The sequence below is a fragment of the Cinclus cinclus genome, chromosome Z (genome assembly GCF_963662255.1).
Source record: "Cinclus cinclus chromosome Z, bCinCin1.1, whole genome shotgun sequence".
In the NCBI taxonomy this organism is placed as follows: Eukaryota; Metazoa; Chordata; class Aves; order Passeriformes; family Cinclidae; genus Cinclus; species Cinclus cinclus.
This window is the reverse complement of record NC_085084.1, coordinates 62,558,385-62,584,656: the sequence shown is the minus strand read 5'-3', so window position 1 is coordinate 62,584,656 and position 26,272 is coordinate 62,558,385. Positions and strand designations below refer to the sequence as shown.

Sequence of the window (26,272 nt, the reverse complement as noted above, 5' to 3'; positions counted from 1 at the left end):
CCCTCTCTCCCTTTAATACTTAGTGGTTAGCTTAATATTTTATTGATATAGATCCCATTAGGGTCTTTCATTATTATGTAACCAACTCATCTTTAACAAATTTTAAGTATTTGAAGTCCTCAGTAACATTTCAGACTGCGTGGAAAGTGTTGCTTACATGCAAGCTGCTAGTGACACATCAGTTATGTTCTGCCTACCCAGAAAGGAAACAAACCTTGATAATCAAAACAGAAACCATCCTTTTCCCTCCTTCAACACTTTCTTGATAACTCAGTCAAGAAATTATGCAGGAAGTACCCCTTGAACATAAATTCCTGTAAGGAAAAAATAATGTTCTAGCAATGCAAGAATGAGAAGTCAAATGAGGGGGGTGAGCCTTGTTTCATATGTCAAATATTTTTCATTTGCATATCAGATCAGCCATCAAAACACAATTTTTCCCCTCTTTCTTATAAACTTAATGTACTATTCTCAATGCTGATACAAGACACAAGTTTTTTCAGGATATATGTTAAATAGACTCCTTTTATCAGGAAAGTTAATGTGTAGTGAAACTGGCAGAATGTGAATGTTTTTTACAGAAAGCAAGGAAAAAGTAAGTATAATAAAGATTTTACTGTAACTGAGAAGTGCACACTTATCTCTCACTATTCTTCAGAAATACATACCACCTCCTTCTATAATTTCCTTGCTACGTTGTTGCTGATAATCAGGACTTAGGAAACCCTCATGTGCTGCTATTAAACTGATATGGACATATTTAAGTTCTGATTCCTCTGTATGTCCAAATTGTGCACTAATACAATGTGGATAAGATGCCTTTTATTCTAACCAAAGCTTAAAAGCTGCTGAAAACTCTGTCCCATGAGTATCTCTGACAGGAATTCCTGTTTACATTATGATTAGAAGGAATTGTTGAAACTGATTGCCAAACTGGTTTGACATAGCTTTCAAAAATTTTTGTTGTAACCAGCAACTGCTTTAAGTTCTTAGATCTCGGAGCTCAACATGGTTGTGCAAGAAATAATGGTAGCACTCTGGATTAATTTCTTTTTAATCCAAAAATGCAGGAACATGGGCAACCCAACTGCAAGCTAGTGGGGCCACAGGACATTTAACTCTTCAAATAATTCTATTTTTACCAAGTGCTTCATTTAACTTAGGCTTCTACCTTTCAAAGTCTTCACAGATATCTGTGGTATACTCCTTAGTAGAAGAAAAGTGGTCTTCTGTGTGCAGCAGAAAGATTTGGGGGTTTGCATTGATCCCTAATTAAACACAGAATTACAGAATAAGCTGAGTTGAAAGGGATTTGGAAGGGACCTACAGGAACCACTGAGTCCAACTCGTGGCCCTGCACAGGACTATCCCCCAGGATCACACTATGTGCCCAAGTGCTTCTTGAAATCTTGTCAACCAGAAGGATTTTGTTCTGGTTACAGTAAAGCTCTGTAAGGTGTTGGACTTCTTGTTTTTCCCTCAAGTTCATGTTTTTTTAATAAAAAAATACAGTATGAACCTGTCAAATTACACTGAATGTCAGTGATGCAATTTGAAATAATTTTAACCTCATTAAAATAGAAGGAAATTATGCTTAACACCATTGTCAGCAATGACTCTTCTGAGAACATGACAGTAGGTTTGAAGAACAACTGTATAACAGTACTGAAAGTAAGTTCAAAGAATCTTTACTGTTAACTTCAACAATCTGGATTTTATCCTAAGCATGGAAGCTTGGTCAGAGAGAGTTAAAAAGGAAGACATTCCATGAGCCATCTCTAATTCATGCAGATATTTCTGTAGTTGTGGTGATTCAGCTTTTTCTGTAACCATCTTATATGTTATTCTCATCAAATAAATTCAATTTCTGAATCACTTCGGTTATGTTAGCTAGTTTAAATTAATTTTTTAGGGCTGTCTCATTCTGCCCAAGGAGAAGGAAACCCTGTTTTTTCTCACCTTATATATCAGTGAAGCTGCCTAAAAATCTGAAAAAAACCCTGCTTTTAAACTAGGTGTATGAGTATTGTCCTGAGACCAGAATAACAGGTTTCCATTTTAAGCGTGTTATACTGCTTTGGAAACCAGTGTATTCTGAGTACTAATGACGACATTGATAGCAGCTCTTCTTTTGGTCTTTAAATTAGTTGAAATTAAATTTTTTAAGTCTGATTCTGAAGGCTTTGGATACTTAAATGGTGTTTTGAATCATGGTCAGAAGTCATTCCTTTGTAAAGACTTTCTAAATTACTTTCTTCTAGTAGGGTATAATTTCTGCCTAGTGATAATTTTTCTTTGATGTTATTTGTAGGTGTTAAAATGTGACATGTGTTTGTTACTGTTCTAGTTTGAAAGACAGGTGTTTGCTAAGAAAGGCAGAAGCCTCCCTTTGAAATGAAAAAGTGTGATCTCTCCTCTCTACAAATTATTATAATTTTGAAATTAAGGGAGCTTTCAGGCAAAGATATGGGGATAGGAATAACAGTTCTTTACTAGTATCACTAACAAGACAAACAAGAACAACAACAGCTATGAAATTACCCACAAACAGAACAGTAACTCAGTCCCAGTGTTTTTCTGGCTGCAGGCACCTTTTCCCTGAGCTGCAGTTCCTGGTGCTGGGGGCGGGCGGGTCCCGCAGAGCTGCAGGAGGGCTGGGGGTGATGGCAGCGCAGTCCCAGGGAGAGAGAGAGAGATGGAGAGAGAGCTCTCCTCTCACGGTGTCGGTCCTGGTGCTCAGCAGAGTGCTGGATGGTGGCAGGTTACAGCGAGAAGGCAGCAGGGCAGGGTCTGACAGCAGTGAGGATGGCTCCTGGCGCTGGGATGGCAGGGATGGGGCTGAGGCACCGATCGTCCTTCTCATCCGAACTCCGCGGGGGAAATGGGCCGAGCCAGAGCCTTCTGTCTGCTCTTCTGGATGTTTGGATATCGAGGGGTTTCCCTCTTCCCTCCCCTCCCCCCTTGTCACCAGGGCCCAGTCAACAGGTATCTTAGCATGACAATGGGGAAAATTCCACAAAGGGAAAAGGGAAAGAACCAAACTCCAACAATTACTTGTCCCTGAATGTTTGACATTATACGGACACCTGACAGCAGTATGCAAGTGCTCGTGTGACTGATGCACCTGTATTGTGAAAATATTTTTTCAAATGGATGAATAGGTGTTGTGGGGAGGATTGTTCTGTTTCTTTCTTACCAAGAATTATTTTTGTTTGTTTGTTTTTCAGATAACGGAGGACAAACTTTAGCAGGGGGGAATAATTGGCCTCTGAGAGGGAGAAAATGGACCCTCTGGGAAGGAGGAGTGAGAGGCGTAGGCTTTGTTGCAAGTCCTTTGCTGAAACAAAAAGGTGTAGAAAGTCATGAACTCATCCATATCTCTGACTGGCTGCCAACACTGGTGCACCTTGCTGGAGGACATACCAATGGCACTAAGCCTTTGGATGGCTTTGATGTTTGGAGCACTATCAGGTAACTTTCATGTCAAATCACCAGGTCATTGTTCTGGTATGAGAAGAATTTAATCAGCCCAGAAAACAGAACTGGAATGGGAAGGGAAATATTACCTGTTCCTTTCCCATAAAAAAGGGAAGGTATAAATGCAGTTAATTATGCTGTCTATGAGAGAATTATCCAGGCTGCAAATTAGTCCTGGTTGCAGATGCAAAGCCTCCATACAGCTTTAACTTGGTATTTTGAATTTCTCAGTATGAACACAACAGCTCAGAAGCATGGTATACTTCATCAAGAACATTCTGTGATCCCGAAGTATGTTAACTGATTTTGCACAGTATGGAGTATAAGTTAGTAAATTTTATGGACCAAACCCTTCTCTCTACAGAGTTCAGTCAGATGTCTCTGCAGTATGCATCTGGAATTGGACATGTGGGAAATGTGTTCAGACATTAAATTCACTGAACACAGATTTCACTTTGATGGTTTGTTAGCTCAGTATGGGACTTGTCAGGTTGGCTCACAGTGTTGCCATTTGCATAGACCCACGTCATGCTGTCCTGTGCCTTGAAAAGCATTTGAGATCAAGTACAAAAGTGTATCTGGCCTGAAGGTTCCTGAAGGTCATGATGTTGTGACTGATTCAAGAAAGCTGAAATACTCAAAAGCACAGTGCGGACATGCTTAGATGACTGGGAAAAAAGAAGCAGCGTACCTCCAGCTGGGTTATTTCCATGTTCTTTTATAGCACTAAAAAGAATTACAAAGTAACCTTAGTTTTTGCAGAACTTGAAAGTTCTGGGACCAACCTTTAGAGTTGCAAAAGTTGTGTGGTTTAAATTCCTTTCTTTCTTGCTTTTGTGTGTTGCATTAACTGTGTTCATTCATAGGGCTAAATCAAGTTGTCTGTCTCTGCAAAAGTTATTTATTTTAGTAGGTCTTTGAATATAGTTGAATTCACATAAGAATAATTTAGGAAGGAAAGTTCAATAATGCTAAAGCAGACTAAAAAGTACTAACAATTCTACTTCCTACAAACTTTTCAGTTGAGGATTAGTGTTCTGTTTCTTTTGGTAGCCTTTGTTCCATTTTTAAAGCTAGTAGACTCTACCATGTTATGTGTGTTACCACCTTTTGTCCCCTTTTTTATTTTGTGACTCTTAGTGTCCTAGACTGTGCAAGAGTTAAAAGCAATTCCTAAACAAGCATGAGTAGGAGTGCTGTCTGGGTTAGGGACTGAGATGAGAAATTGAGAGTTATAGTAGGCAGATTTGAACCCATGTACCCATCCATGGATCCATCTATATGGATCTTGGAGTGAAAAACAAAAAGCAAAGCCAAACCCACCCACTACACCTCCCTGGAACTAAACCCCATGTCTTGAGTTTGGAGTTGTTTTGTCTGTACCTCTAGCATTACCTGTTTGAAGCTGGTAAACTTGATTTAATAATTACTGCTGCCTGTACTTCTGAAGAGCTAAGGGGTGGTTTTCTGTAGTAGCTGGAGTTTACAGGAAGCTCATGGCCTTGTGCCCAGGTGTACTATATAGCTCTTTTCCAAGTGGAAGAAGATAACAATATGTAAAATTGAGGCCAGGGATCATTAACTGTCAGGAAGGAATGGAGAGAATGGAGACTCCCATCCAGCCAGAAAAAGTAAAATGTTTTACTTGTCAGTGTTCCGGGAAGCTTAGCATCAGCAAGATCCAGGGTACACCTAAACTAGACTTTTCATCCAGCTACCATTAGAATTCCTGACTACTTCAGGTTCAATTTCAGCCATGTATTTTTGCAAAAGATTCATCTTCTCAGATCAGGTTACTTCAGCAGGAGAGTTGTTGGGAAGGTTAGATACAGCTGTGCCAGCACGCTGCTGACATTTGCATTTCTGTCTTTGTAAAGGGATTGAATGCAATGTTTACTGGCATTGCCAGGGAACAGGTGACTACCAGTGTTTTTGGGTATATCAAAGAGAGGGCCTCTGTCTGGACAAGTCAGGTTTTCTAAATGTTAGGCTTTTCCTTGGTTGACCTCGCAGCCAAAATGTCAAATTTCACATGCTTTTCCCATGTAATCAGGATAAATGAGTGTATTAAATTTCATGACCATAATTCAAAAGGTCAGTTGAATATTGGATAGCAAACAATGAAGGCACTGTGCCCTTTTGGTGATATCTGATGGAAAGTTCAAATATCCTGTTTCTCTGGGACCAAATGGCTCATAGTGAGTGAAATTATAACTTGCTAAGGTTCTAATTCATTTGAAAAAAAGAAAATTCATAACTGTGTACCATATCTTTTTTTTAAATAAGGTCTAATATAAATAGATGCATAAACTTCTTGTGATTTTTCTTTGGGGATGGGGAACATTTTAGTCCTGAGCTTGCTGGTTCATATGTGTCTAATCAAAAGGAAAAATTTGTAAACTTGATTTAGCTATTCAAAATATATGGCGTGGTGCAGATGTTCTCAGAAGTCAAAAAACATTGAATCTATTTCAGTGATATCTGAAATAGATTTAGAAGTATTTTAAAACTAGTTCTTAATGTGACATTTATGTAATAATATAAAATATAGTAATAGAGTGTAATAATTTATAATAGATCCTATACTACTGAAAATAACTATGTATAAATGTAATAACTATACAAATATGAATGTGTATACAATTCACAGAAATTAACCATGAATTTTTAAATGCTGAGTATAAATTCTGAAATTCTAGACCAAGATGGACTTTCTATCATGACTTTAAATGACTGGTAGTCCAAATTAGGAATCACATTAACATGACACCAATTAATATTAAGTTCTTGTAGTACAAAGAAGTGCTGAGAATCACATTAGTGTTCCCTTCATACTTCCTTTCTTGTACTTAATTCTGGCCTGAAGAGCCAGAAGACATTTAGGAGGAAATGGCAGGAAGAGATCATGTTCAGGAGCACACATCTTGTAGACAAAAATACCTTCTTTTGCATTCTTTTTGGTTAGCTATACTCTTAAGTTTCTGTCATGAAACCGAGGAAGCACAATGTTTGTGTTCTCACTGTTTGAACTCTTAGGTAAAAAAATTGCATGGTATTTAAAAGCTCTTTGACAAAGATTTTAACTCAAAAGCTTGTCTGCTCTTTCCAGATCTCTCTGTTGACCCATTACTATTTCAACACTGTGTCAATGAAAGACATAATAAAAGAGGAATGTGATTTTATTTAAAATAGAAATTGAAATATATCAGGTTTTGCTCACACTCTTACAGCCTGACAGTCTTGCCCACTCAGAGGTGTGTCTAGGAAGTCTGCCCAGCCAGCCACAGGGGCAGAGGATTTCAAGCCTTCCACCTGGCATCCTGACACCCTGATGTCTGTGAACACATAATGGGTCCAGCAGCTGTTGCTGTGGTGCCAAGTCCAGGGATGCCAGGTGTGAAGTTCTCCAAGCTTCTTCTCTGCTCTTCCTTAGTTGGTAACTGTGCACAGGTTCTAGTTATGCCTGCTTTAGTCATTTTGATGCTGCATCTGTGTCCTGCACCACCTCTGTGAGTCCCCAGGGGCCATCACTGCTTTGTCTCCAGATGTCTGTGTTCAGTGGAACTGGCCTCGATGTGCTGGGACTTTGCTGACATGCTAGGCTGGATTGTCATTGATGTGGGCTTACAAGAGCTCCTTCCCTGCTCCTGTGTTCCTGATGTCTCCACACTCAGATGAGCACATCCAGAGGAGGGAACAAGGTGAGGGGCTTGGAAAACAAGCCCTGTAAGGAATGACTGAGGGAGCTGGGGTTGTTCAGCTTGGAGAAAAAGAGACTCAGGGGTGATCTTGTCGCTCTCTACAGCTCCCTGAAAGGTGGCTCTGGTCTCTTTCACCAGGCAGCAACTGACAGAACAAGAGGACACAGTCTTAAGCAGCACCAAAGGAAATATAGGTTGGATATTAGGAAAAAGGTTTTATGGAAACAGTTATAAAGTATTGGAATTGTCTGCCCATGGACGTGGTGCAGTCACCATCCCTGGATGTGTTTAAAAAAAGATTGGATGTGGCACTCAGTGTCATGGTTTAGTTGGTGTTAAGACTCGATGAACCTGAAGGTCTCTTCCAAGGCAGTGATTCTGTGTGATATATTCTGTGTGATACATCCAGATTTTACCAGTCTTTCTCTCTAAATCTTGGACTATTTTTCTATGCAAAATTTTGTTGCAGCATGTAATTAAACCAGTACTACATCATTTTTATTTTCCTCCAAGTACCTTTGAAATTAAATTTAACTTCCTCTTTGATGCGTTTAGCTTCTTTTTGAAAATAGCATAGCATAGTATCACTGTGTCAACCCATTTTTGAATAAGCATCACATATTTCCAGTCTCAGGTATCAACATTTTATAAAGGTTCATAAAAAACCCCAAAAACAACATAGTAGATTTCCCTTTTCTCTTGTCTTAGATTATCATGGGTACGACTACAATATAGCAATAAAACATGTACATATTACAAATTATTTCTGAAAATAAAGTGATAATAACACTGATATATTTTACAAAAATAGTTGTTGAGAATAGCAAGAACAATACTAAAATGCAACCAGTAAAGGAGTCTAAGTTGTACTATGTATTTCCAAGCAAGTATCACAATTGGCAGGTGCATTTTTAGAAACATCTGTTCTCTGGATGCTTCCTATTCTATTGAAATAAAGACACTTGGAAAAAAGTTTTTCTTTGGTTGATACATTTTTTGATGCATCTTGATTTTCAGCACTGCATATCTAGTGTGTCCATGCTCAGAGAAAGTATTTTACTTTGCATTAACAGGAAAATGGAATGGTAGACAACATGAAGCAGTATGATAGGCACTAAGAGATTCATGGTAAAATACAGTACAAATAACTATTATTTTGCAAATATTATTAAGCAGAGAGTTTAAAGTTTTACTTAGATATTTTGTAGAGCAAGTTTCACTTTTATATTTTTATACTGTTGAAATATCACAACTGATTTGGTGTAGTAAATTAAGTAAGATCAACTTGAAGTCTTCTGTACTGAATGGGTACATTTGTTTTAGGAATCAAGCACCTGTTTAAAGAAAATTTCATTGTTGTGGTATAAATTAACATAGGATAAAGAGCAGTCTAAAGCTGAGAATATGTTTATTTCCAGCATATCTGAAATAAAGTCATTTTAAGAAAACGTTAAAAATAAGACCCAGAGGAATATGACAAAGTTATAAAGGCTCAGATTTTGCTTAGTGACACTGAGAATGTGCAAGACAAACACACCCTGAAAAACCTTGGATTCCTTTCCAAGGACGCCTTCTGGCTATTTAACAACAAAAGTGAATGATTGCATGTAGATCTTTGTTTCTGCTCACTAAGGAATAATGTATGTTTTTTTTAAGGAATTTCTGTATGTTTTAAGAACTTTGCAAATCAGAAGAATGAACTAGCTGATTCTCATACCGACACTGAAGTTAGGCCACATGCTTTCATTAAACTATTCTTACATAGAGGACTGATTTGAAAAAACACTAGCTTTTAACTGCTTAATTAAATAATTAAGACACATCTTAATTATTTCACCATCTGACAGGGTAGAATAATAACCAGACAATATAAAAAGTTCCTTACCTTTAGGGGGAGGGTGACGTATGAGGAAAATGAAGTCTAAAAATAAGTTTTCTAAAATTAGAGAGTTGTAAGATATGGCTACACAGGCAGATATTAAAATGCAAAGGCAGGTTTCCCTAGGGAATATTATTGCTTTGTTATTGTAGCTCTCCTGGCTAGACTGTATTCCTGTTGCAAAATACCCTTGCAGAACATCTGCCAAGGTGAATCTGTAGTTGAGTCTGTGTCTCTGTGAAGTTTTGTAAATGGGAAGGAGGGCAGAGTTAAGGCACTTCCAGGAAAACAGATCACTGTTACAGGCATGAATTTCCTATCTGTTGTCCCCAGAATGTTTCTGTTTTCCTGTTGTCTTTTTCTGTGAGACAGATGTTTTTTTCAACACACAGGGCCAAATTCTTTGGTGATTGTTTTGTGATACATGCTGGTTATGAACATCCATTCTCTGTACAACAAGAATTACTGGAGTATCACTCAAACTGAAAAGCAGTGCTGTATCATGTAGTAGCTCTATGGGAATATATCTCATGATTACATATAAATCAGGTCCGAGGTACTAACAACAGTATTGTCTACCAGAACAAAAATGGATTCAATTATAATGGCAACTGCTGCATGAAAAACTTATATTACTACAAGTATAATCTTTATTTTTTTGGTGTTCTATCAGCTGTAATGTAAATAGCCATGTTTAGTATGTAATATTCACTGTCCATGTTAAATTTTAAAATGGAATTTACCTTCAGTCTGCTTGAACACTATGAATACACTTGGTATCATCATAGACTCATATGGAATATAGAATAGGCTGGTTGAAAGTCATGTGATCTAGTCATGACATCTTTAAATGTCATCTAGGCCAACCCTCATGCCTTAGGGACATCTTCAACTAGATCAGGTTTCTCTACTCCCTGTTCCCCGACCTTGAATGTTTCCAGGGATGGATCATCTACCTCTCTGGGCAACCTGTCCCAGTTCTTCACCGCTCTCATTGTAAAAATCTTCTTTTATCTAGTCTGAATCTATTCTCTTTTGGTTTAAAACCATCACCACCACTTATCCTGTCACAACAGGCCTTACTAACACATCTGTCCCCATCTTTCTTGTAGGCCCTCATGAAGTACTGAAAGGCTGCTATGAGGGTTGCCCAAAGCCCTCTCTTCTCCAGGCTGAACAAACACAACTCTCAGCCTGTCCAGAAAGGGAGGTGCTCCAATTCTTGGATCATCTTGGTGCCCTCCTCTGGACTCCCTCCAGCAGGTCCATGTCCTTGCTGTGCTGGGACCCCAGAGCTGGGTGCAGCACTGCAGGTGGGGTCTCAGCAGAGCAGAGCAGAGCAGAGGGGCAGAATCCCCTCCCTGCCCTGCTGGTCGCTCAGCACTGTGAGTGCTGAGTGGCACTGTATGAGTATTGAATCTATAAGGATGAGAAATAAATGGGAGTAAGTTACCTAATTCTTCTGTATTTGACTCTGGTGGAAGATACTGGATTATTTAGCATAACTCTGTTGGTTTCTGTCTTTTAAAATATTCTGGAAAATGTAGATACAGCTCAGAAATTGAAAGAAAACCTTCCCAGGCAGTTATTGCACAGTCAATCACAGGCTATAAATTTGAATCCTAGTTTAACTTTTGCTAACTGGTTCTTGTTACTATTACCTATGAACAGATGGTGAAAGGCACACATGAACACAGCTATCAATGGAGCATATAGAGACAGAGTTTATTAAATCTTAGATAAAATTTGTTTAAATAAGGCCAACCATTCTTTAATTAAGAATGTGAGTACTATAGACACTGGGGGTGGGGAATTAACCTTTCACCCACATTTGGGAAAAAAAAACGTTTTTGTGGTGGTTTCTGAACACTGAATTACTAACACTGTAGCTTAAATAATGTAATTCCTCTGTTTTAATTGCAATACTATATTACCTGAATACATTTAATCTTTTAGATCTTCTTGTTAGTTATGTACACAGTCAAAATGCATCATCCAGAAATGTTTTTAGAAATGTAATGTAACAAAAATATTATTTTAATTGTTTCTTACTGAAAATTTTAAATTACAGGTAAATACTCTGTAATTATATATTCTGTATATTAAAATAACTGTAATTTTTTAATGTCTCCACTGAGGTTTATATTACCTTAGCTTTTTATTGTTAATGTCAAGAAGCTTAGGGACCCTCGTTGAATTTTTGTGTTTTAAGTTAAGCTCCTTAGTGAAAGAAAAAACAAATGATTTGGAAATTTCTGAAAGGATGTATTTAGGTTCACTGTCAAATAGTAAATTATTGTTGTGTCTTCATGTAGCCAAGATTCTTTCTAATTATGTCTTCCTACTCAGGTTGCCCTTTATAAGGGGTAAATTTCATTTACTCAGTTTTTTAGGTCTGGGATTTACTTACCTAAGTAAATTATGGGGAAGTTCAGTGGCTTGTTCCCCACTATCTCTAGGTACTAAATGGCTAGAATAAGAAGGATGATTTTCTTTTTTAACACAACAAGATTCTAAGTATCTAAATAATCCTTGTGACCTCAATGAGAAATCAAAGGTGTTTTGGTTTTGGGGGAGACTTTTTTTGTTTGTTTTGTTTTGGGGGTTTTGTTGTTGTTGTTTTTTTGTAGGATAACAATACCTGTGTTGTTTTTTGAGGCACCCAGCCATAAGGCTTCCAGGACTTGTTCAGGTATGCAGAGAGCACAGCAAATACTATGCCAGCTTGTGTTGTGAAATTTGACTCTTAAGACTGATTCTTGTAAAACCCTGCTTAGGTACCGTCAACTCTGTACTCTGTAAACTTACAAATAGTCTAAATAAACACCATTGAAGTTAGGGAAAACTTGTGGAGACAAAAGTTGTTGCTACTCAGCTGGAAAGGAGTATTCAGATTAAAGTTGAGAGTAATCCATTTTAAGTTATGAGCTCACTATCTGTTAAGATGACAAAAAGCCTCAAAATAAAGGATGCAGAATCCTTATGAGGGTAATTAAAATTTCCTTTTGAAATCTCTCTTAGTGAAGGAAGACCTTCTCCCAGAGTGGAACTGCTGCATAACATAGACCCCATGTTTGTGGATGACTTCCCATGTGAGTATGCTCAAGATTTATTAAACGTATACAGTTTACCTTCTGAGCACTTCTTGGCTTCCATAAATGAAGTATTTCCTTTCAGGTGAAGCAAAATACAATAGGATGCCTTTTGCTTTTAAGTAAACAGCTTTAAATTACAGAAACATCATCCCCTGGACAGTGTAAGTATTTCAACATGGTCAAGGTTGGCTTCCTATTTCAGAGAGCTCTGAAACACTGCTGAGTAATGAATTAAATACTTTGGGACATGGAAATGTTGAGGAGCAGCTGTTTGCCTGAGGTGCACAGTGAGGCACACTGCCAACAGCTCTTTCCAAACCCTCTCTTCCAGAGTTCCAAATGAACTGCTCTTCATAATGCATCTTGATAGAACTGTATAATATGACCTTGCAAATGGAAAGTTTGAGTTTGAGAGGAGCTGAGAAGTTCCAAGCTGTGTGATTGCTTTTGTTCCATATTCATGTGGGTTGGATCCTTAATGCCACAATGACATGAATTGGAGCTGAAGTTTGCTGATTCTATAGCTCTTTTTAAGCACCATCTGTTTTATGATTCAACATTACTATTTTGCTAAGGACTACAAGCTTTTCAGGCAGACTTTTCTTTTTCATACAGAGCATTGGAACAGATCCCTTCTACAGTTTTAATAGCATTTCTGTATTTCATTATATAAATAAATAAATCCAGGCAGAGAAAAAGTAGTGCAATGGAGACAGTGATCTGTTGCCTGCAAGACAAATATGCGTTGTGCTGCAATAACTGGATGGAAATGGGTGACATTTGGGCCTTTTGCAATGCACATCTGGTTCTGTGGTGCTTTTCTGAGAAGGAGCAACATTGTGCCTATCTGATGCTGACTGGGCAGCACTGCCTGCAGGTAATTCCTGCATACTGATTGAATTAAGGTGTAGCTACTCCAATTTCCCTTCAAAAAACTATCAGTGAGTCATAGCATTCCTGTACAATGTTATGCCCTGGTGAGGTATTCTCAGCCCTACTTTGGGACATTCCTTGTAGGACTGGCCTGTGATTGAGGTGTTTGAGCAGACAAATTTCTGCAGTAAGCAGAAGGGAGACAAGCAAAAGAGGTTTTCAGGAACCTGAAATCTCAGGAAAAATGGCCCCAAACAGCTTCCATGATGCCGTACTCTGATGATCATTCACTGTCTGCTGCATACATCGTGTCCTCAGTTCTGTGCATTGCGTGAAATATGGGCAAGAAGTGGGGCTGGGGGACAGAAGCTGTAGTAGGTGCAACTCCTATGCTGGATAAGATGCTGTTTTTAGGCATCATGAGCAGAGGAAATTATATATATGCTGTAAATTTATGATGTCTTTATGTGCCTTTCAAAACTGCAGTAATAAAAAGCAGAAACTGAACTCTTCACCAACACATTCTTATGCACCGTGTAGTTTCCCCGTCTCTTCTCAGAAAAGGCCTATTCTTCTGGCAAATTACTTTATGCTTCCTAGTGAAATTATGCTTTGTCATGTGAGGATTAAAGTTTCTATTTAGCAGTCTGAGTTATTAGGAGTAATTGGATATGTATGTAAGTCAGCTGATTTTTACTTACTGTTTTTCAATTATTGCAACTGAAAAATAATTTTAGAATTAATATCTAGAAAAATTATGCTGGTGTCTCTATTATGGATAGATTAGTAAAACACAAAACTTGGAATATACAAGCAATTTCAGATATTCAGCAGTCATGGTTCTCTTCACGTTTTGTTGGTTTCTTTTTTTTTTTTTTAAAAAAAAAGCATCTTAAACTGTCCATACACTCTTCTTATCACCAAGATGATAAACTGTGTCACTTGACTGTTTATTGTTTCCACGATTGTTTATTGTTTCCATGTCCTAACTATTTTGACCTCGGAGTACTCTTTTGCTTATGGGGCTAAAAGACATGTCTGCAGGTTTTGCTTTTCTTTCTAAACTCCTGTATAACCTTTTACCTTCTTTATGCACATTTTGCTCTTGTCCTAGTCTACTTTGAAAAATCACATCACCTAAATCATCTGGTGTCAGATGAAGTTTTCATATTACACTAATGCTTTTTTTTAAATAGAAATTTGAATTAGAAAGTGAAATTGTAACTGGAAGATAAGATTAGCCAAATCTTTGGGTTTGCAGAGTACTGTAAAACAGCAAATAGGCAATTAAATATCAAGATTCTGTTAAGTGTAACCGAAAAAAGACTTTTGAAGTTGTGGTTAATCAGGCGAGAAGACAGTGCTGTTATAGTTGGGCACACGTAGAGCATTAAGTTGTTATTTTACCTGCAGTCAGTGCAGGTTCAGTGTTCCTGAACTCTTGAGTGGTTTTGCCTATAATGTATACATTCTTTCACCATAATATATTTTTATTTAATGGATGCATTTATCTTCATCTCTCTCAGAAAAAAAACTGATTAAATATGTATAGATATATATATTTAGTAAAATGAATTATGGGATGTCTCATGTAATTAATAGGGTTTTTTAACTGAAACAGCAGAACTGAGCTTTTGTTCTGTTCAGATTTTTTTTGCACCAAAATAAGTACTCCTTCAGGGGAGAATTTGTGCAAAAGACTAATGTGTTTTTAGTTAAGTGACAAGTCAACTGTTACAGCCAAGTATTCCACAGAATACTAAGTTAAAGTAATAAGATTTGGTGTCTTGATTACAGAGCTAGCAGCATCTCTGCTGCTGCGGTCTGTTAGAACTGACCTTGGGCTGTGTGTTTATTTACCACTTGTGAGGTAACAGTGTATAACTTTTCAACTTTTCAGACTGAGTGCTGGTTTCTGATCTGGACATCAGCCAGGGTTACTCCAGCAGATCTGATGAATCTACTGATCAGCATCTGCTTACATATTTCAGGACCTGATTTCCAGTGGCAAACACTGCAGCCCTGCAGTAGTCTGGTATCAAATACTGCACTTCTCCTGTTAATAGCAAAGAACGCAAGAGAGAAAACACTGAAAACACTGCCTGCAGTTCCATTTTACCAAAAAATGCTCAGGTCTCATTTCACTATTTCAAGAAAGTCATCTTCTCTCTCAGAAGGCAGACTTCCTTCGTTCAAATATAAACCTTTCCTGTGTTCTGACACACATGGGCAGTGTTTTAAACAGTAATTCTTTATTTTTCATCTTTAGTGCTAAAAAGGTGTTTCTGGCCAGAGACCTTGCCTGTAGCTTCCTTCTGACCTGTGGCAGCCCAGTGGAGTGGTTAGGGTTAAAAACAAGCTTTTCTCTTAATGAACTGATCTGGTTTGTGGTGAAGACCTACAGTGGTTGAACTCGTGTAAGAGCAGACAGTGGAATGAAAAACTAGGGTGGGATCTCAAAAACTAGGAAGAGGAGAGGAGTAGACTGTGTTCTTTGGGGGTTGCAAAGCCAGTCTGATAGTGAGCTATTGCCAAGGTAGCCAGCCTGTCCTCTCCCTTTCCTCCATTCTTCCTCCTTCAGTTGTGTTAGATGTAGAAATCACATGGTGAGTGACAAGATGATTGTCCCGCCAGATCAGCTTTCAGATTGTTTTGGGTAGCCAGGCAAAAGAGAAGGAAAGGTTTTTACTACATCAGTGATCTGAATCCCTGTAGCTGTATGACTGGGAGCAGGGGATCAGTGTGTGGTTGGTGGCAGGTGGAGGGTCTGGCCACAGGACTCACTAGCTAAGATCAGTTCTGACTGTGCCTCTCAGCCAGAGGCAGTAGTTTCATGGAGTTTAAGCTAGTAGGCTGCTGCTGCTATCACACAGGATATCCTGCCTCCCACAGTGCCTCACCACTGCTCCCCTTTCTCATGGGGCACCAAAACTACTCATAGAGCCAGGCTCAGAATACTAGTTCAGATTTTAATAAGCCTTTTCCCTCCACTGTATGTATGCTGTATAGTCAATTGCTCATTTTGGCACAGAGACTGGGATTAGAAGGAGTTTTGGGGGACCAAAGGTGAGACTGATTCTTTTCGCTGTGAAATTAAACACTGAGGTTTCAGTTTCATCATATATGATTAAGTGATCCAGCAGGTTTCTGCTGGGGATGTGCTTTACCTCTTCCCCTCCCCTTTCCCAGCCACATGCTCCTAGTACTTATTTTACACTTGTTTTGGCACTTCTTGGATACCTCTGTGAACTGATCCAACTTGCTAGCCTGGTTTTGCTATGTTGTGTGGGTTGAATCTGCACATTAGAGGGGCTGATGGAGGCCAGCAGACACCCAAGGAAGGGGCAAGGAGGGTGTGTGGTTGGAAGAGGGGAGGCAGAGGGAGAGGCAACCCTCCTAGTACTCTGTTTGGCTGCTTTTGGAACTAGAGCCCCATGGGGAAGGAGTCAGAAACCACATCTTCTGGCTGAGCCTTGCTGTGCTAAACCAGTCTGGTGAGCTCTGCAGATGGAGCTGGACCCACATGCCTCAGAGGTGATTGTTCCTCTCCCTTCTTGCTAAAAGCCATTGCTTTTGTCTTTCTGGTTGTTTCTTTATCACAGTATTGATTGTTTTCAGAAGTGATGAATATGTCTCAATTGCTTGATCTCAATGCAGATCTGTGGTTTTATTAAAGAGTTTGCAATTATGTAAATTTCCTATGAAAAACCTACTGTCTTTCAGGTTTGGGTCTTGAACATCCACTTTTTCTCTTAGCTTTAAGGATTCAGTAGTAAAATAAGGAAATTAAAAACAGAAACCTAAAATTATGTTGAGAGTATAATTTTCTCCGTAATGTATAGGTTAAAAAAGCACAAGTAAAATGCATAAAAAAACTTAAAATTTGCATAAGTAAAAAACCTGATTTACATACATTTCAAGAGAAAAGAAACACATTTTTTTGCCCCATTTTTGTGGATTTGTCTTTAAAAATAAAAAAATAGCCAAGTTGTTGATGGTTTGGCAGCTGTGCGGATGACATCAGTCCTTCCATTGTGAAAGATGTCCTGTCTTTTATGCAGCCTTATGGCATTTCATCAAGTTTTGGTGATTCAGCTAAATTAAAACCCAGCTGGTTTTAAGTCTCAATTCCCCTAACTTCTAAACCAAACTTATTTCTGACCACAGTCATTGCTAGATGACCTGTCTTGAAGCAGCATTGAAACTTTATATCCCACAGAAGGCAATTTTATTTTGAGAATCAGAACTAAATGACATGCTGAAAGGAAATGTACCCTTTAATTCAGAGTTGTTAATCAAAATCTGTCAGTACATGCTGTATTAGCTTTAATCCGACTCGCTAAATTTTTTAATAAATTTGGTGATTTTCATAAAATCTTGTAGACTACATGTGTAGCATCACCTTCTCTTCAAAAAGAACTTGAATTTATTTAAATTAGAAAGATGTATTCAAAATAAATATGTTTTGAGTGATGCTGGCTTAGACTGAAAAAACTTTTACCTTCATTTAAAATTCTAGACTTAACCATAAACTAAAACTTCAAAGGCATAATAACAGTGTAGATTACTAATTGTAGTCGATTTATTTGGAAGATATATCTATTCAGAGGGAGACATCCAAGACAGAGAACTTGTAAAAACATTTTGTGATTTTCCTCCAAAGCTTTATTTGCCTAGAGCAAAATTAATCATTTTTTGCATTGCTCTCCTTGACATTTGAAAGAAGACATTACCTCATATATTGCACTATTAATTGCCAAAATAAATGATTGCTTATAAAGGACTAGATCTGCTATATGCAGAATGAATATACAATATATTACAATAGAGAACCTTTTCTGTTCTAGGACTAATGTGGCATTTGTGGACATTAAAATTACATTATAATGGCTGTTGCATTATATATTATATCCATACACATACCAAAATGATTCATCTTGATTAGGGAGTAGACACTCCAGCTCCTTTATGTCCCATTTATTACTTATTTTGCCTGGGTAAAAGATGATTCCTGAGACTTTGTAGGACAGAAATTACTTCTTCCCCAGTTCTATTACTAATGATCTACCTTGTTTAGAATTATTTAAAGGAATTATGAAAAGGAAAAAATAGGAAAATAAAGTGGAGAAAAAAATTATCATAATGGAGTTAATCAGTAGCAGCAAAAGATGCATGGATGAGTGTGCTGGGTGGGCGTTCAATGGGATAAATATACCCCATGTCTGTGACAGGCTTAAGACCCAGAATCTACTCTTGAGTCAAAACTGTGCAGGAAATTGACCAGTATGTCAACTGACTGGACTTACATAGTGACAGCTGGAATTGGAGAATGGTCAAGAAAGGACAAAATCTGTTCTTTGCTTCTCCAAATTACCATTTTTCTGCAAAATCATACATATCCAAGCTGACCATCTGGATTCTGTCATCTTCCCATTTCAAGAAAATCATAAATTGCAATGACCCCCTGTAAGTCTGTAAGGCAGGGGTTGACAACTTAGGACCCTGGATCCCTCAGCCACTTCATGCAGTGCATGTTATGCTGACCTGGCAGTTTTGGGCAGAGCTCAGCTCCATTCTCTAATGGGAGGCTGCTGTTTCAGCTAGCTCTGCTGCCATTCACACCAGAGATAAGTGGTGTTTTTCTTCTGACTGTCAACTATATGAGTGTCTAGGGTGTAGCTCTTGGTGTCAGGCAGTTTGGGCTGTGGTTCTGCATTGCCTTGGCTCTTAGCCCACCTGCATCTCAGTGTGAACTATCCTTCCCTGGAGTATTTAATACTAGAGGATCGCATATTTGGTGAGCCTCATAAATACTACCTCCCTGTGTTTCCTTGGGAGGTAGATAATATTTTAGAATTTAGAAATGTTAGGTCACTTGAGTAAGTGTGTAATGCATGTATCATGACAGGAATCCAGAAATCCCTCTACTCTGCTTTTTTATACTTCATTGTATTCTATAATTACTTGAACACAATGCTAGCATTTTATATTTTTATGCAGGTCATGATACAAATGGTAGATTACATTTTTCAAATTAAATATCTCTGAGCCATAAACCTGAAAAATTTTCACAGAGCACAGGTTGTTAGAGTTGCTGCTCAGTTCTCTTTACCTTCAACACAGCATCCTTACAGTGATGCAGGGATTTGGGTGTTTCACATATAAGGCACCACAGCAGGACATATCTTCAATAATTCATAAGTTCCATAAAATTTGTTTCCTGGGAAAAGTAAGATTTTGATTTTTGTTTTCCTTACTTTCCCATTGGAAGTGAAAGTTTAACAATGCCTTTTACTGTCTCTCTTTTTGTGATGCTTAACATTGTAGGTTGCCATATTAAGTTCGTTCTTATTTGGAAAAACTTTTTTTTTTATTTTGTAGTTATCTAAGAATCTAGTAACCTGGATAAATGATTCACCTAGATGATATGCACCAGGACTTTTTGCTGCCCTCAGTGATTCTGGATTTAACTCAATTGTTTCTTTGGTGTGGTATTTTTGAAAAGAAATAATATGTTGTTAAAAAGAAGGTGAATGCTTCAAATGTCTACTCTTGTTGAAATTAAGTAGAGTATGTATTTTTAAAGGTAAGAGACTGAATATGATATTCTAGTATAAATCTTCCCTTTGGAATCAAACATTGTTATAATAAAACTGAGATTAGAAGGAATTATGTGAGATATAGATGTTCATAGGATTTAACTAATTGAATTAGGATAGGTGAGCTTCACTGTTTGTGTACAGCACAGCTCTACACCTTGTCAGCATGTTGGCAGGAAGTTACAGTGACTCAGGGCTCATCCACTTCTCAAGATCAGTATTCCGTTCATTCTCCCAAGGTTAAGGTCAAAGCTATTCCTCAAATGTTTTTATTTTAATAAAATAAGAGAAGGACTCAGAGTTTTATAGAAAACACATTATTGCTATAAAGCAGCAAAAGGTCACAAAATGTCTTTCCTCAGTAGGAGTAGCAAAGCCCCTTATTTTTTTTTGGTAATTCATTGTCACAGTGTAGGTTGGAGGAGCCCTTGACATTTCTAGAGTTTCCTTATTGAGGTGAAATAATTGCTCTACACATCATGGTTCAAGAAAAGAGGAATCAGTACAAAGTACATATATTCAAAAATGTTGTAAGCTCACAGAGCCATCCTCATTTCAAAGTGGCTGTACCAAGATTGTTCTTTCTTCCGGCATATTTTGTTGAACTTTCACATTAATTAAGGCAGCAGAGCTACAAATACTTGTGCAGCTTGAGGAAGTACCTTATAAATGGGATAAGCCAATATAAAAGTTATATTTCTAAAACTGAAATAGAAAAAATAACTTTCTACTGTCTATGACCTATCTTTCAGAAAACACTGTAGAATGTGTATTTGATTCACTATAAACATGATGGGAAAGTTGTTGGCTTTAGAAGAATGAGCAGAAAAGCAAAAATGAATTGACTATCTGGGTGAAGACATAAAAGTGTAGATGGAAGAAGGTGCCTTGTGTGACTTCAAGACTTTTCAAAAAATGTACAAGACTTTCTTTCTGGTAAGGAGAATTGTCCATCTGCTGTAGTATAGACAATCACCTAAACCAGCAATCCACTGACTGCAGCAGGCCTAGAAATAGCCGAGAAGAACTTGTTGAGCTCTTACATTAATAGCATTTGTCTTTTTATGTAATTAAACAGTGCTATTCAAAGCTACCTTGTAATTTTGGGTTTTGATTTCTCTGAGTTTTTTTGTCTTTGGTGCTACATAAGAAGGTAAAAGTCTAAGAAGCACTAAATAATATTATGACTAAAGGTTTGTTAATCTACTGGCAATGTCTGCAAAACAACAGTCTCTTCCCAAACAAGATACTCTTACATATACTTTCTTTAAAACAGTCTAAACTACCTGCTTTGATATTTAACTTTGCCACACTGTGTTTATGATGACTCTAAAATATAAAAATTTTCTGAAACATTCAGTAAGCTCTAAATTTGGGGTTTACTGTGGATGATGGTGACTGTGAGTGCTAAGATAAATATCCATTACATTTTTTTCCTCCCTGTTTCTCCATCTCTTCCCAAGATTTTGCTATATAAGAGTTAATTCAGAGACAATACAATGAAGTTGGTTCAAATCATGTATCCTATGAAAGAATATATCCCAAAAAGAGCAGTCTATACTTTTGTAACATTATCTATTATAATTACAAAATTAAAAACAATTGCTGCATATTTGGGAAAGTTACTCTAATTTCATTTTTGCAGTCCATTGACAGAGATTTGCTGAAGTTCAGCAGTTATCTATAAAGGCCTTAAGATAATTTGCAGAGTATCAAATGGATCATAGTGAGACTTGCATTTTAACCAGAGCTGATTATACTTCAGTTGACTGAGCTGTCTGCTGGAGGAGAGATGAATTCAAGGCCTGAATCAGCTGCTGGAGGAATATGAATTGTATTCATGCCAAGATAACAGTGTGCTCTTTGCCAAAGCAATAGAGAGAAATGGCTAAAACTCCTTCTGGAGTTTGCTTTGTCTTGTGCATTTCTTGATGAAAACTAAGCCACAGGCTGCTCCACAGAATCAAGTCTAGCAAAAGATAATTCTTCTCATGAAGTTTCTGTTGTATAAAATACTAAAAATAAGCTTGCAGTATAGCACCAACAAATTTATAGTTCATCCAAGTGAAACGCAGTGCAGTTTTCTGTTTATGGTCAAGTGAGAATTTTGCTTGGGGAATCCTTTTCTACTTAAATTGAAGACTTTTTCTGCAGCCATAGGAGAGAGAAAGTTGAAAGTGGAGAGTTATAAATCTATGGAGAACAGTCATGTGTTTCCATGCTGTTAACAAATAAATGTGGCATTTTAAAATACCTTTTGTTTATAAAGAAAAGATATATGAAGTCCAAGTCTACCTTATAACTGTAAAAAATATTAACTGTAACCTTTGTCCTTTAGCTTTTTTATTTCTCAATAAAATTTTCTTTGAAAATATAGTCTTATCTTGCAGGTGAGTAGTTGATTTATCTGAGTGGTTTAGGATTTTAGGGATTTTAGTAAGAAATTATATTACTACATTAGAGACAGTCCAGTTTTTCAGTGTGTGTAAGAGATTTGATTTAATATTCATAAGTAGAAACTAAAAATGTAGTACTTGCACTGTTCTCAATACTGTAACTACTGAGGTCTAGGGTATATAGTGAAAAGCTTCAATCATGTTCAATATATTATTTCCTGAAATTTAGAAGGAAAAAAATTCTCATGTTCAAGTAAAGCATGTTGGTGCTTAATCAAAACATAAAGCAAAGAAATTCAAACAGAATGAAAATCCGTTGGCATTTCTGACACAGTTTGTCAATCCATACTGCATTTATTCAGTGTAGAGATGAACAGTGTAGATGGCACCATTTTTTAATTGGTGAAGTTGCCTCCACTACAAATGGTGTGTTATGAAAGCTATTTTTCTGTTCTTATGTTCCCTCATTAAACGTTCCTGCAACCTTTTCTCTTTTCCCCAGATCCAAGTACTTAAAAACTGGGAAATACCAAAGGAAATCTGGAATCCTTTTTTTCCATGTACAATTCTGGTTTTTATGTTGTAATGTAGAGACCTAGGATTTAATGTATTTGTAGACTGTCTGCAAGTCCAACTATAGGCCAGATCACTTGCAAATGAAAAACCTACAGAATATTTTGCATCTTGAATGCTAGAAGAGCACATAAATCATTGAAGTAAGATTTAAAGGATAGCAGAGTGTTGAGAATTTATTACAAATGGTGTACCCACTAACTTTCCTTACTTTCTTATATAAATTGAAAGTTTTATGTACAAATTTGGTGGAAATCAACCCAAACCCATCTGGATATCCCTTCAATTATTTTCTGTGTTCTCATTCAGCATATTTGTATGTAGTACATTATGTGAAATGTAGAGCTGGGGAGAAATCTCTCCTGGAAGATGGGAGGTCACGGTTCAAAACTGTTTGTAACAAACAGAGTAACTCAGTTGGTTAGTGCTTTTGGTGTGGCCTGAGAATTTCCTCAGGGAGGAAACTATTGAACAGTTGGAAAAATGCTGCTGGAGGAAAGTTCAGAAGATGTGGTTGTGGGAAGCAGTGCTCACCACAAAGAAGACTTACTGGGTGGCTTCCTGAGTTTTACTGCAGTAAAGTTATGGTTCATTTCTTGACTTTTTGTTCCTGTGTGTGGCTTCATGCTCCTATAAAGGATCATGTTTGGTTACCTGTTCCCTGAAGTCTGCCTTCATTCTGCTGTTTCAGTGCTGCAGGAAAATATGTTTAAGTAGACACTTTTTCAGTTTTCTACAACTTCAGAGCATGGTGACATGGGTTTCAGAGCAGGGAAAATTGCTCTGGAATTCATTTCCATCTACTCATCCATAAGGCTCTGTTTTTGGTGTAAGTCATGGCACTGTGTGTTCTTATTTTCTTAAACTCCTTCTTGTGAGAATTGGTAAATTATGTATTGGCACTTTTGTTTTGATTTCAGAATCACTTTTAGTTGAGGAGTTGATTAATGCTTATGTGTTGTTGCCAGAAATGATTGCTGTAAATGCAAATGGGGAAGCCTTTCATATGTCAGTTTTGTGGAAAACACATTGTGTCTACTGAACTGTATGGATAAAGGGGAATTTAGCTTCATTTATTTGATTAAGAGGAGTTAGTAGGGTGTAAATTCTTTGTTTCTTACTGCTGATGCTTAGCCAGTCTGAACCAGAGCCCACTGGAATTAATGGAAAGGTTCCCATTTTTTTCAGGGTAGATTTTTCAAGCTCTAATAGACTTCCTGCTGTTCCACAGTTGCACATTAGTAAGGCTTAGGAAGCCTGCCAATCATGCACGGTTTGAGTGTGTGCATGTGGTGAGGTTTCTAGGAGACCTAAGGCTGCTGTCATGAGGGTAATTTTTATGTGGAATTTCATAGTATTTAAGAAAACTTTTGACTTCTTTTACCTACATGACTGCTATTGTTGCACAGAAATGGGGAAGATGATTACAAGGAGTTTGCATTGTCTGTTGTTAGGAAAGTAATCACTTGTGATTTTTTTAACTGCTTGGGTTTTCTATTTTCTCTGGGCAGCATGTAAATAAAAATTTTAAATCTTGATAATAGCATTAAATAACTTAGCTAAAACAAAAACTTTTATTTTAAAGGAAGCAGTAGGAGAATGATTCAATTACCATTTTTCTGGCAATACATACAAGACAGTGAATACAATAGGAATTTACTGGATTAGTAAAATGGTATGTTGATTTTAAACTTCATAATGAAAATACTAGAAAATACTCTCTTCCTATTTGGGTTTCATATGTAAGTGGGTTTTGGTTTGCCAGTCCCAGACTTTTGTCTGGGGATCTCCTCTGTGGTTTTTATAGACTACTAATCAGATCACAAGAGGCAAGGAGGCATATACATTGCCTTACTCTGAAAATAATACTCATTACCGCTTGTTGGTTTCAAGTCCTAGTGGAAGAAGTGTTCATGATTTGGTTCAACTATTAAGCAGAATTCTACTCTGCAATGTATTTGTTGCTTTTTCTCTAGTTGTTCCTTTTCTCTAATAAAAAACATTTTTACAAAGTAAGGAAACTTTTTTTGATGTCTAAGGGTATAATCTCAGCAGAATTGGAACATCTAATTTATCCCCTTGAGACTTACCCCTGAACTTTTGAAAGCCTGTTAAGAGTGTGAGTCTTCAGTGAGTTGACAGCCAGTATGCACAAGACTGAATTATTTTAAATTATTTACAATATCTTTTTTTTTGAGCAGTGCCACTTCATTCCCTAAAGCTGTGTGGTGCAGTCTTGTAATGGCAGTGTCCCTTGCTCTGCGGCCATGTCTGATAGAAACCCATGATTGCTTATTCTTGTCACACCTGTAGCTCTGTGTGTGTTCCTTCAGCCTCTGTTAGTAGAGATAAGTCTGAAAACATGAGCACTCGCAGTGATCTTCCCAAGAGTCTCTGATACAAGCAGGACTTGTGAGCCATGCAGGAGAAGGGCAGGACTTTATCCTCCGGTGAGCAGCGGGCTGGTTAAAACAGGCTGATAGGGAGTGCAGCAACTGGAGCGGGAAATCAGGGGCGTGGCACACAGGGGCGTGGCACACAGGGGCGTGGCACATCTTTGGGATGTGGCACACAGGGGCGTGGCACATCTTTGGGATGTGGCACAGCAGTTTGCGCAGGCAGGGCAAGCAAGCAGGGTTGCAGCATTTTTCTTGCTACTGTGGTTTGCTGTGTGGAGTTTGCTGTGTTTCTCTTGGTTGGTTGGGTTTGCATTTTCTGTTAGTAATGTTTTTTACACAATAGAAAACAGTAGTTAGTACTAAGTGTGTGTAACCAAATAGAGCCCTCCAAAAAGGACACGTCTGTCCAGACCCCTTCCTGTGCGGAGTGTTTGAGTTTATCAGTGGTACCTAGGGGTGTTGCAGAAGAAGCGTACCTGAAGTGTGAGCAGGTGAACTATCTCCTTTCACTAGTGGCCAAGCTTAGGGAAGAAGTTGAAAGACCAAGGAGGACTAGGGAAAGTGAAAGGGAAATAGATTGATGGAGTTCTGCCCTCCCATCCTTGAGGGAGGTCCACCAGGAGTCAGAGGACATGCCTCCCACTGTCAGGCAATAGGAGGACACCTGGTAGATGAAGGGGAGAGGAAATGGGCCCCTGCTCAGGGAGGCAATAATAAAAATTCCTCCCCCACCTCCTAGCCAGGTGCCACTTCAGAATAGGTATGAGGCCCTGGATCTAGAGGGTCAGCCAGATGGTGTAAAGGAAAATTATCTGCCTAATGAGCTTCCCAGTTACATTTCACCTGTCAGACACATCACTAGCTCTAACATCATGAAGAAAAGAAGGGTAGTTGTGGTGGATGATTCCTTTCTGAGGGTTACAGAGGGCCCCATGTGTCGACTAGACCCATCCCACAGGGAGGTGTGCTGCCTCCCTGGGGCCTGGGTACAGGATTTCACTGAGAGACTTCCTGGGCTGATTTGGCCCACTGATTATTACGCACTGCTGATACTCCAGGCTGGCAGTGATGAGATTGAAAAGAGCAGTGTCAGGGCAATTAAAAGGGACTTTAGGGCTCTGGATCAAGTGGTTGATAGGGCAGGAACACAGGAAGTGTTCTGCTCAGTCCCTTTGGTAGCTGAGAAAAACAGTGAAAGGAATAGGAGAGCCCACATCATCAACAAGTGGCTCAAGGGCTGGTGTCATCAGCAGAATTTTGGGTTCTTTGATGATGGGGCA

General features: G+C 38.1%; 1 protein-coding gene across 1 annotated transcript in view; it reads left to right on the top strand.

Moving 5' to 3' along the window:
• The window catches only part of ARSB (arylsulfatase B), a 68,707-nt gene that overhangs the window by 27,634 nt on the left and 14,801 nt on the right, over positions 1-26,272 (top strand). Inside the window, exons 5-6 of the mRNA XM_062513957.1 lie at positions 3,228-3,471; positions 12,079-12,149. Of these exons, the coding sequence (XP_062369941.1) occupies positions 3,228-3,471; positions 12,079-12,149 (315 nt within the window). The remainder of the gene's footprint in view (positions 1-3,227; positions 3,472-12,078; positions 12,150-26,272) is intronic.